Source organism: Delphinapterus leucas, chromosome 12, assembly GCF_059928025.1.
Source record: "Delphinapterus leucas isolate spDelLeu-1000000601 "Yukka" chromosome 12, BTC_Dleu_Yukka2, whole genome shotgun sequence".
NCBI classification, from domain to species: domain Eukaryota; kingdom Metazoa; phylum Chordata; class Mammalia; order Artiodactyla; family Monodontidae; genus Delphinapterus; species Delphinapterus leucas.
In genome coordinates this window covers 80,989,369-81,001,843 of record NC_143140.1, presented here as the reverse complement: position 1 = coordinate 81,001,843, position 12,475 = coordinate 80,989,369, and the positions used below count along the sequence as shown (strand labels likewise).

The 12,475-nt window shown below is 44.9% G+C and overlaps 1 protein-coding gene across 2 annotated transcripts in view; it reads right to left on the bottom strand.

Moving 5' to 3' along the window:
* The window catches only part of PPP1R14C (protein phosphatase 1 regulatory inhibitor subunit 14C), an 87,453-nt gene that overhangs the window by 17,825 nt on the left and 57,153 nt on the right, over positions 1-12,475 (bottom strand). For both annotated transcript variants that reach the window (XM_022559138.2, XM_089922135.1), the window contains exons 2-3: positions 3,849-3,932; positions 2,400-2,432 (exon numbers count right to left, since the gene is read on the bottom strand). In XM_022559138.2, coding sequence (XP_022414846.2) covers positions 2,400-2,432; positions 3,849-3,932 — 117 coding nt within the window. The remainder of the gene's footprint in view (positions 1-2,399; positions 2,433-3,848; positions 3,933-12,475) is intronic.

Below are 12,475 nucleotides of genomic sequence, written 5' to 3'. Positions count from 1 at the left end.
GATTCATTTTGCTGTACAGTAGAAATTAACACAACATTGTAAAGCAACTATATTCCAATAAAATTTAATTTAAAAAATAAATAAAAGAGCTTACAAAGTACCCAGCACATGAATAGAAAAGGACCCACACTAGAGTGTATCACTGTAAAATTTCAAAATATGGAGATAATCCTAAAAGTTAACTGAAGGGAAAAGAATAGGTCACCTACAAAGGTCTGAGAATGGAAAAGGCATCAGACTTCTTAACAACAGAAGTAATACAACAGTAGAATAATGCCTTTAAAACTGAGTTTTAAAAATGAATTTTATTCTAGAATTCTACATCATCCAAACTATTGATCAAGATACATTTTCATATATGCAAGGATGGAAAAATTTACCTTTTATGCATCCTTTCTCAAAAAGCTACTGGATGATGTACTCTAACTAAAATGAGGAAGACTGGGATTTAAGAAACAAAGCATCTGAACAGAACTTTCAGGACAGTAGCTAGTCAGTAAACCCAGAGAATAACTTCTCCAGATTGTTGCATAGGGACTCCAGGAAGAAAGCCTGGAATGGAGAAATAGTAATTGTATGTTGGAGCATACAAAAAAATATATTACAAGTTTGACAAAGATTCTGGAGAGTTTAACAAAAAATATCAATAGGCACTAAACAAAAATAAATGACAAGGTAGTTATCAACTCCAGGAAAAACAAATGACCATACAAGAAAGGAGGAGTGGTCATATTTTACTGTTTGACTTAGCAGTGAAAAAATTTGTTTAAATCATAATATTATGAACCTTGACTACTGACTTAAACTAATACTGTTATATAACTTTATTGAGGGGATGGAGGGAAATGAATTGTGTGGAGAGTGAGGGATCTATCATATTTCCTCTTAAGTCAAGAAGTGAAAAAGAAAGTAGTAAATGTATATTTAGGAATAAAAGAGTAAATAGCAGAGAAACAGCCAAAATTGTTGTTGTATAAAAATATATAAATAAAGTATGTAAATATAAAATATACACCTCTAGGGAAGGGGACTAAGGAGTGGGAAAGACACTCCTACTTTTTCTTCATAAGCCTAATAGTATTTTCGGCTTTCAAAATTATGAACATGTATTACATTGATTAAAAATATATATTTTAAAAATTAAAATTAAAAAATCTCTATGAATACAGAATGTAATCAATATAAAGGAAAACTGGAGATTGTAAGAATAAAGCTCAAATAAGTAACTGACCTCAAACCAAATTACCCTAAAACCCCACACTCATTTAAATTTTACACACTCTTAAAAGCATGCTTTCCTCTCACTTTGTAATTATACCACTTCAAAAAAACAGAAGTCCTACCATCATTGCTTTGATATTGCAAACAGACTACAAAACATCTGATGGATCTTCTAATTTCTCTGATTTATCACAGGAACAAACTGAAAGTACCTCTTTTACCAATATATTCATAACTGATCAAATTCTTAATTTGTACACTGTTCAAGCTTTTGGTCATTAGAGTATACATTAAATGCTTTGGTCTAATCAAACTAACATCTATTGTTTTTTACATTAATACTTACACACTTGACAAATATCCAAACAAACTATAAAATTTATCCTTCCAATCAAGGCAATCACTCAATTATGAATGACAGAATCAGCTTTAAGCTTTAAAAAAATACATACCTAGACACTAATAGAATGTATTCTCCAGTTATAAATCTAAAACTTTCACTGAAATGATTCCAAACCCTCTCACAATTTCCTCTGAAGTTTGGCCTTTATATAAAAGCAGGCAACACACCCAATTCCATTAGTTTTAAGTCTTCCAGAACCAGACGTGCTGAGGTTTACAAATAAGCAAGTTAGTACTAGTCAAACCCGTGAGGGCTTCCCTGGTGGCGCAGGGGTTAAGAATCCGCCTGCCAATGCAGGGGACACGGTTTGATCCCTGGTCTGGGAAGATCCCACATCCCCCCGGAGCAACTAAGCCTGTGCGCCACAACTACTGAGCCTGTGCTCTAGAGCCCGCGAGCCACAACTACTGAAGCCCGTGTGCCACAACTACTGAAGCCCGTGAGCCACAACTACTGAAGCCCACGTGCCTAGAGCCCGTGCTCCGCAGCAAGAGAAGCCACGACAATGAGAAGCCCGCGCACCTCAACCAAGAGTAGCCCCCGCTCACTGCAACTGGAGAAAACCCGCACGCAGCAACAAAGACCCAGCGCGGCCAAAAATTAATTAATTAATTAATTAATTTAAAACAAACACATGCCCTTCACTTATGGATAATAATGGCTACTTAGTATACACATAATCACCCCGCTTATTATGGTTTAGCTTTAAAAATAGACAAATTGATTTAATAAAAACCAATTCAAACTTGGCATTTAGGAAAAGTAATTTGTTTACCTCTGTTGGTTTGTAGCAGTCTACGAGAGCTTCCTAGAATGAAATACACAGAAGTTTTATTTTAAAATTCAGTATCATTTTAAAAGTGAAGTCAAAAATCATTTCATCTTTATAGTATTATGCTTAACATGGTAAATCAATTTTTCATATTGACTACCTAGAACCACACTTTATTTCAGCATTTGTTGGTCCTCTGAAGATACAAAAATTTGTACCCTTCTTTTGCAGGAATGCCTTGCACTCTTCAGAATACACGCACACACACACACACACACACAGAAGCACACACACATACCCATCCTTCTGGCTGCCAATGTGGTTAATAATGAACTGGATACACTTAAGTTGAGACATCCTGTAAGAGATGGTGACAATCACACTGGACGTGGAGAGTGAGAGCCTGGCTGTGATTTAACCACAGAGTAGCCTGTCTCATCTCAGCAGGCTTTGGTTGTCCTCCCGTGGGAACCAAAGGGGGTGACCTGATGGCAGCCAAAGCCCCTTTCAAGTTCTTACTTTTAAGAAAAAAATTTTATGTCATTACATTTTTTATAGAACTGGTGGCGGGTTTTTTGTTTTTGTGTTTTTTGTATTGTAACTTTCAGAACTAGGATGCTATCTTCTCCCAGCTAAATTTACCAACAAGAGATAAACATTAAATTGAGACTGTTCACCACTCAAGAGACACTAGCAATTATTAACACATTAAACACATTCAAATGTACCCTTTACTTGCCTTTAGTGATCATTTGCCATCAGTGATAACTAACAGCCATTAACAGTAAATATCAGTGAACATTAAGAACAATGGCAGGTCAAAGGTTAATTGGTTTTAGAAACTCCCAAATGCAGATTTTAAAATGATAGATTTGACTTCCTGCGGGAAGGGAAATAAATAATTTATTGCTCTGGACAAAGGAGACATGGGGCATCTCAACATCCATTGTATCAGGTGAGCATACTCCAATAAAGGTTATTTTATTAAACAGAATTATACAGTAAACAATCTTATCTAGAAATTAATTCCATGAATGATATAATCCACAACTGCAAGACCAGAAGCCTGAGCTTAGATACTCCAGTTCTAGCTCAGCCCCTCTCCTTCTCATATAACTATGGGACGTCACTTCCTTCTCTGGCAAACAGATCTTTGGAGAGAAGAAAGAAAGAACCATCCTTCTTGGAAAGAAAGAACCATCTTCCTCCCAAGAAGTTAAGGCTGGAGAAACTCATATCTGTAAGGTGCTTTAAGAACTGACTATAGTCAAGACCTGTCTTATCACCAGGGATGCAGTTTGTGAGGGTGAATACTCAGCATCCCATTGCTTTCTCTCTGCAAGCGGCCATTGCCCGAGTGCCGCCCCGGGGCAGAATCAGTGCAAGCCAGCTCAGGAGACCCAAGTGGATTCAAGCATCCATCAAAGGTTCTAGATTTTGAATGCTGCTTACCCGTAATTTTAAAGCTCTCTCTTCTTCACTGTCTGCATCAAGAAGATCGTCAATGTCAATTTCCACATCTGGCATTTCTTCTTCCTGGGGGGCAAATGTGAAAGCATTCTATTTAGTGAGATACTACCTTGTATCGAACCAATTTAGTTCAGTTACATAGATGCGTTGACAATTAAGGGGGGTGGGGAAGAAGAGACTACGAGGAAGGGGAGGAAAAGAAGAAGGAATGGGAAGTAGGAGATAGAGAGAAAGGCGGAAACAGTAGAAAAAAGGAAGAAGAGGTGGGAAGGGGAAGGAGGGAAAAGGAACCAAGGGAGGAGTAGGGAGCAAAGGAGACATATGAGTCACAAAGCGTAGAAAGTAATGCTATTTTAAAAATGACAATTTTCTACTTTCTGGCAAAAAAACTGCACGTCTGAGTATGTAATGGGGGATTGGCAGATTATAGGAAGAGTAGTGAGACTTGCAGTTTCCTGCCCAACATCTACCCTTCCCTGATCTCTTTTTGGGGGGTGGGGGGAGGTCCGCATCTCCCTTCCTAGCTCTGGGTCTGGGAAAACCTGAGTGTGCCACGCATTTCTGAGGCAGGGCTCTTGGGTCAATATCACCCCAACCTCAGTTACAGACTCAACCGAGACTAATGGGGGTTCTGGGAACAGCTCTTTCAATAGAAGCGTCCCTGCTGGAGAGCCAGCTGAGGAAGCCTGTAACCTAGAAACTGCCGGCAACCATCGTGCAACCACGAAGGGAGAGCCTGACTCACGGTGGGCAGAGTGGGGAGAAATACGGAAAGAGGGTTCTGGATAACGTCACCGAGTCAAACCACTTCTGAAGCCCACCAACATTCTAGTAAAGCCCCATTATTATGAGTCAAGTTTCATATTCCTGCAGCCAAAGACATCCAGTCCATAACAGAGGGCAGGAAAGTCCAGCTGCAATGCGGTGACAGACCTCACTGATTTGGAATCTGCAGCTCCAACCCACAGTAGGTCTTGGCTACCTCACATTCTGTCTGTTACCTGATCTTCCCCACATCTCTGAGAACGCTGAGAGAAAATCGCATTTAGGACAGGGCTGTAATTTTGCATTTCCCCCTCCCACGAGGAGTCACCTGCAGGCCAACTCGTCCCAGCCACAGGGATGGCCGAGGAGTGTCTGCAGAAGCCATGGAGAAACCTGTGTGGGGGACACCTGTGCGGACCCCTGGGCTTAGCCGCTCTGTGCCAGCTGTGTTGTCTGGTCTTCAGGGGCAAGGCTGACCTTCTGAGAACTTCCTTTCTGGTAAAATGCATTTACTAATAGTGCTCAACCATTCTCTTTCCTGCTCCAACACAAAAGTGACGACCCAAGTGTTTTGAGGAAACTGAGGGATATTATACACCACTGTGAATAATAATAAGAAATATATATATTGGTCTCTGCCTCCAGTTCCTGACACAGAGCTCCTAAAACCCTTGTAAATAGGGGTGCTGACTTTTGTTTCTTTACTACGGTGAGATATGCAATCCATACTGGAAAGCTCAGATAAAGCAGAAGGAAAACTGAACCCAAAGCAGAGGGGCAAATCTAACATCTTAGTCTTATTAAGGTTAAAATCTCTTTTAAAAGTTTGAATAATAATACTAACAAAAAATGGGAAAAAGAAAAGCATATCTCCTGGTCTTCCCTGGTGGCGCAGCGGTTGAGAGTCCGCCTGCCGATGCAGGGGACACGGGTTCGTGCCCCAGTCCGGGAAGATCCCACATGCCGCAGAGCGGCTGGGCCCGTGAGCCATGGCCGCTGAGCCTGCGTGTCCGGAGCCTGTGCTCCGCAGCGGGAGAGGCCACAACAGTGAGAGGCCCGCGTACCGCAAAAAAAGAAAAGCATATCTCCTTAGAAAATTCAAATGACCTTAGAACTAGGAAAGAACACTTCTTACTGGAGAGTAGGGAGAGGAGTAAAACTAAAACAGAATCACCTGGCTTCCGAGAATGTCAGGAAAACGTTACAGGGGTGGAGGTGTATCTGCCTATGGGAATATTTGACAGTATGCACCAGGCCCTGAGACTCAATCTACATATGGCAATGAACACAGCATCACTGCCCTCCGCTTAGATCCGGCTGAGCTGCTGTGGCTTTCCCCTCCTTCACTAGAAGCCATCCATCCCACACTTTCATCCAGCCAGTCTGTCTCTCAGACTGGCACAGAGCTGCTGTTTCAAATGAGATGCCATTTTTAAGCCCCCTCCAAGGCAGAGCAGGGAGATGGGTACAGATGTAGCCTCCATCAGCAGGGAGGATGCTGGAGGATCCCAAGGCTGTACTCCATTCAGGCAGGATGCTGCGCACTGCTTCCCTGTATGGGTACCAGCCTCCCTGGCGACTGCGTCCCCTCCACCCTGGCATTCTCTTGCCCCAATGTGGCCTATGCCCGACTTCCGATTTTGTGTATATTTGGAATTGTGGCTGAAAGTAAGACTGCAGGGGGAGAGGGGAGTCATTTGGGGAGCCACCAATAGTGGTACAGCTCTCAAGGGTCTGCCAGACTTTCCACAGTGAAAGGACCAGTGGGAACTGAAACACCAGCAAAGAAACTCACTGGATTGCAGAACAACTGGCAGCCCATGAACACAGATTGCAGCTGGGAAGCTGCAGTGTGGATAAATCACACATGGACCACGTGGACCCTCCCCAGGCCAAAGAATGCTGAAGCCACGGCAATCCAGCCTCTGGAGCAGCGCCGGGCACACGTTGTGTGTGTATTCTAGCAAATGTGGCTCAAGATTAATTCACCTATGTCTACGGCTTGGCGTGGCTTTAATAACCACCGTGTGAGGTCAAAATACCCAGAGCCGATTTCAGCTGACTCTGTTCAAGAAAAGCCAAGCAAAAGCGATAAACCCACAAGTATCAATCTGTGTAACAGTCTATACAGCCTCCCCCTAAGTTCCCCCACTCCTCCCCCGCAAACCGTCATTTGGGTTCAGCATTTATACGTGGTTTGGGCACCAAGTATGTATTTATGTCATGGTTTAATGAAATCAAGCAGAGGAAGCGGGTTGTAGAAACTGTTCAAGTAATCACAGCTAAGGGGAGCTCTGTGTCTGCTGTTCTGAAAGGAAATAAAAGAATAAGCGAACAATGCCCCCAGCAGAACAGCACAGCCACGGGTTTCCCTGCAAACACCGTTCAGCTTTGAAGCCCGGCCAGATTTGGTCAAACAGGCTTTTACTTGCATAGCAGAGTCGCACCCACGCGGCAGCATCTGCAATTAGGTGTCCTCTCAGCTCTCCCGCAGGCGCTGACCACATCTGACCCATTTTTCCCAACCCTTGAGGTCTGGGCTGTATTTCAGTTTAAATTCGCTAAGATGAAATCCAGTTAAGAATCCAGTTCCTCAGTCACCTTAGCCACATTTCAGGGCTCAGTTGCCACACGTGGCGAGTGACTGCTGCGCCAGACAGCGCAGACACGGGGCCTTTCACACCGCTGGACGGGACGGCCCTTGAGTCCACTCACCCTCTGGCCCAGACAAAGCAAAGCCTCCTCCCCTCTCAAAGGAGCTTGACAGGAATAGAGAAAACAGCTAGCATCGCAAGGTCACTACCAGGCCCCAAGGGCATGTGGCTGGGAAACCCTGGGCTAGGCTTGATGCAAAACAAGTATTCACTGGCTGAGTGATTACAACAAATCCCTAGACATTGGCATTTTCTCCCAACCCATGAGCTTCTCATTACCCCCACCCACTTCTCTCAGAGGCCAGGAGGAGGTCAGGCTCAGCCAGGAGCGTGGAGCAGGGTGGGTTCTGAAGGTCGGCGATACTGAAACCAAAGCCCCACTGAGGACATAGAGATGGGGGCCATGGAGGTACACGTAGGCAGAAAAGACCGATCTAGTATCAAGCATAGAATCCTGTGTATATTTGGTATTAAATATTTTTAATGAGTGTAGCAATAGTCCAAATTCAATTGTCCTCTTGAGCTCTATCTTCTGTATAAAGCAGTGTCACTGAATATCCTTGGTGATAGATCAAATCACTTACCAGGGAGTGACTACACCCACAGCCTACTCTGGGGGATTTCCCCACGTTAAAAATAGATCTGCAAACAGGGGCTCTGGTGACAAAAACGAAACAACCTCTTAGGAGTGGCCGGGGTAAGTCACCAGCTAACAGCATCCTATATTCACCTTCCTGTTGATACCCACAGAGCGAGGCCCTTGACCATGTCTGTGCATCTCTCTGGTTGTACGTCGTTGAGCATCCACCATACACGAGCACTGTATCAACACCGTGAGGCCCTGCTCTGGAGGGGCAGCCGAAGCATAGAAACAAATGATATCCAACGGCACCAAAAGACAGAGACAAACCCAAAGTGCTTTATGATTAAGGAGGGGGAAAACTTCCTCCTGGGGCAGGCGGGGAGGGTTTCACAGAGGAGACAGCATGTAAGCTGGCCTTGTGGAACGGCAGGATTTGGATAGGTTTAGACGGGGAGAGAGAGCACGCAAAAGAGGCAGAATGATATACACAGAAGGCAAAATACAAGGGCTGTTCTAAGTACAGGGTGTAGAAAGGTCCTTGGCCTGGGGCTCAGACAGCTCTGGGCTATGAATATTAATGACTATGAAAGCCAGAATGAGAGCTGAGGCAGGTGGGGGGCTATAAGGAGTAGTGAGGAGTGCGGCAAACAAGAGAAAGCATGCCCCAAGGAAAGGCAGCAAAAAGCAAAACAAAACAACCCTCCATTTCCAACTATTGTAACCTTTTAGGAACACGTGCTCTATGTTGCCAGATTTTCCAACTTTTCAGAAAACCTGAAAATACAGATTTTTAATGCTAAAATATCTTTTTTTTTTAAGTTGGTTTACAACTCTTTAAAATATTGTGAAAGACAAAGAAAATCCATCAGCCTTCATGCTGCCAGCTTCTCCTCAGCCTGCAGAGACTGTAGCCAATGAGTGCTCCAGAGCAAGGGTGGGAAATGCTGGGAGAGCTGGCCCAGCAGCAGGGCCCCAGGAACGAGGAGGGGGCAGGGGAGGCTGCTGAGACGTGGCCATCCCGTGGGAGGTATCAGGGCCTGGATGCCAGCGGTGGCAAGAATGGAAAGATTTTAAACAGGAAGGGAAAAGGGGTGGAATTTGGGGATGAACTGGATGTTGGAGGAGGGAGAAGGGAAAGGTAGAAGGAAGGTGCAGGTTTTGAGCCCGTGAGGTTTTGAAGAAACATGCAGTGACAGAGAGCATGCCTGGGACCTCGAAGACACTCACAAACCAACAGGCATTTCAGAGGGAAGCCACCTCCAGCAGCCACCGACCCTATGCAGAAGGGGGACCCCACGCTGCCACTGCACAGGGACACATGGTAGCGCCGAGGGCCAGAGGCACAGCCCCACGCGGGCAGGACCTCAGCCGGGCCTGCGACCACCTGGGGCTCAGGCACAAGGATGCAGTGATGCAACGAGTATTGTGCTCCCGAAACAGACGGCCTGAGGTGAAAACACACATGCACACTCACACACACTTCCAACTCGCCAGAAAGTTCACACCACGAACCCCGTCAAGTGTGGCGTCAGCTGTTAAAAAAATACAAATGCTCGCCGATCTCCACAACAGTGAAGGGGGCAGGAATGCTAAAACAGCTTGAAAATGGATGATGGTTTTCACGCTCCACAACACACAGCTTAAGGGCTCCCCGAAAGTGACAGTGGCTCACAGTTCTCTGCATCTCTGTCCCAAGATATGGACGTGAAGGACCGTGAGATTAGAGTGCGGTGGACACCGTGGCAGTGAGGGAGAAACGTGGGCAGCAGGGGTCGGGGTCGGGGGGCACTGGCCTATTCTGACAGCCCACACTCCCCAGGGCTCCCCTCCACAGGTCTACGGGGAAACTGGTGTAGGAAAAACCTAAGAAGAACAGAGGCACGCCGCCTCCCAGGGACCATGTGAGTATTACTATTTTCTCTGTGAAAATATTTACAATTCATGTTTTCATTTTAATGACAACCCCAAAACATTTCTATAAGCAAGCACATTCATTCTAAGAATCGTCTGGATGACCATTCTATAATCAGATCAGTCCTGTGTTTATCATCAAGTAGAATTAGGTTACTGACCTAATGAGAAAAAGGCCGAAGAGTAGATTTAATGCATAACTGACTTACTTATTCACACCAAGTGAAGCCCGAAGCCATCGCTCAAAGGACTCTGTGCTACCCCCAACTGCACCTAATTCCTCTCACAGAAAGAATGACATCAGCCGTCCCAGGTGATTCACGTTGGACATCTGAGTTCCGTTGGTTGGTTACTTTGTGTTTAATTTGCAATTTTGATTTTGTAATCGGAAGAACCATAGCATAAAGAGCTTTCGTTTTAAGTGGTACATATCTAAATATTATCGTATTAAATCTTTAAATCAGCCCTGGCATCTGCAAGAAATTTTTTCTACTTAAAAAGGAGCCCAGCCTACCCTATGCACATCACTGTGGAACACCAGAACATTGGGGACGAAGCGGAGATCTGGGAAGCTTTCAGGAGGAAAACAGGTCACACACAGAAGGACAGAGAATCAGCGTCACCAAGATTCCCAACAGCAACGATGTGAGCTGGAAGCCAAGGGAACAATCATTCCAAAATCCTGAAGGGAAACGATTTCCAACCTGGATGCCTACGTCCCCCCAGACTGTCGACTAGGAGTTAGAGAAAAACTATAGACATTTAATGACACATCAGGCCTAATATCTTATATGTTTACCTCCCATTTCAGGAAGAAGTGCTCCAGTGAAACAAAGAAATAAACTAGGAAAGTCACCTGTAGCTGTGGACCATGAAGGCCAGAGGGCATAAACAAATCAAGACTGAGGGGGGAGGCTTAAAGAGCTGGGAAGCTGCGTGAAGGGAGAGGAGATGAGCCTATTTTTAATACAGGCATGGGGTCCGCTGCCTGATGGGCACACATCTACTGGGCCACTTCGAGAGGCTGGGGCAGGAGAGGCCTTAAATGGAACTAAAATGGGGTAAACAACTGTAGATCATTCCAACTTCAACACTGGCGAATGGTACCATCCCATGTTACTAACATGACCCTAATACACGCTTGTTTTAGAAGTTAAATAACATTCAAAGGCTGAAGCTTGCTCAAACAGCAAAATCCCCCAAAGTCCTCCTCTAAAAAGATTAAAATATCCTGACTGAACTTCATCCTATGATGAAGTGAAGGGATGGTTTAACTGGTATGCAGAGAGGCTGCTGTCCTTGCTGCCCAGGAGAGCAGGTCTGGACGCCCCTTTATACCACACTCCCCACAGCTAAGGTTCATTTCTGGGGCATCAGCGCATACAAATGACGGCTGCAGCAGAAAGCAGAAAAGCCACAGGGCATGCCCTGTCCCAAGCGCCCCCCTTTCCTCCTGCTTAAGAAAATACACTGTGATACCACTGACGTTATTTTACAAACACCCAGAATATGTTTTAATTTTTTGATAGTTCACTACTTTTATTTGGTCCTTTCACTATTATCATTGAACCAATTACTCGGGACACATCCTCGTGTCACAGCAGCCCAGCTGAGGACTGTCACCCTAACAATCAACAATATAAAACAAATACCAGCTCAGAGATCTAAAGATCCACACCACTGGTCACCTGAACATCCATGGGACATCTATTTACTGAGGACCTGCTATCTTCCAGAAATTTCCTAGATGCCGGGGATAAAGAATGAATAAGTGACAAAAATACTTGCTCTCACGGAGATTCAACCCTGATGGGGGGGACTTCCCTGGCGATGCAGTGGTTAAGAATCTGCCTGCCAATGCAGGGGACACAGGTTCAAACCCTGGTCCGGGAAGATCCCACATGCTGCGGAGCAACTAAGCCTGTGTGCCACAACTACTGAGCCCACATGCCACAACTACTGAAGCCCGCACGCCTAGAGCCCGTGCTCCGCAACAAGAGAAGCCACTGCAATGAGAAGCCCGCGCACCGCAACGAAGAGTAGCCCCCGCTCACCACAATTAGAGAAAGCCTGCGCACAGCAACAAAGACCCAATGCAGCCAAAAATAAATAAATTTATTTAAAAAAAAAAAAAACCCTGATGGGAAAGACAGGCAATAAACACCTAAGTACAATATATGATGTAGCACATGGTGATAAATATTTTCAAGAAAAAACAGCAGAGGAGAAGGACAGGGGCTAATACGATGGCTGGAATTTTAATAGGGTGGTCAGAGTAGTGAGAGAAATATCTGAAGAATAGACCTGAAGAAGGACCGTGCTGAAATCTGAGGGAAGAGCACCGAAGGGGAACAGAGCAGGTGCCCAGGTGAGTCTGAGAAGCAAGGTTTCCAGGGTCACTGCAGTGGACTTGGGGTAGGGCCCCTGTAAAGACTGTGACTTGGACCCCGACTGAGACAGAAGCCTCTGGGGGTTTGAGCAGGGCATGGCGTGATCTGATTTTCTTTTCTTTTTTCTTTTTTTTTAACATTTTTATTGGAGTATAATTGCTTTACAATGGTGTGTTAGTTTCTGCTGTATAACAAAGTGAATCAGCTATACGTATACATATATCCCCATATCCCCTCTGATTTACCTTTTACAAAGGCTCGGCCTGGCTGCTTTGTGAAGAAAGGGCTGAGGGCATAGGCAGGACC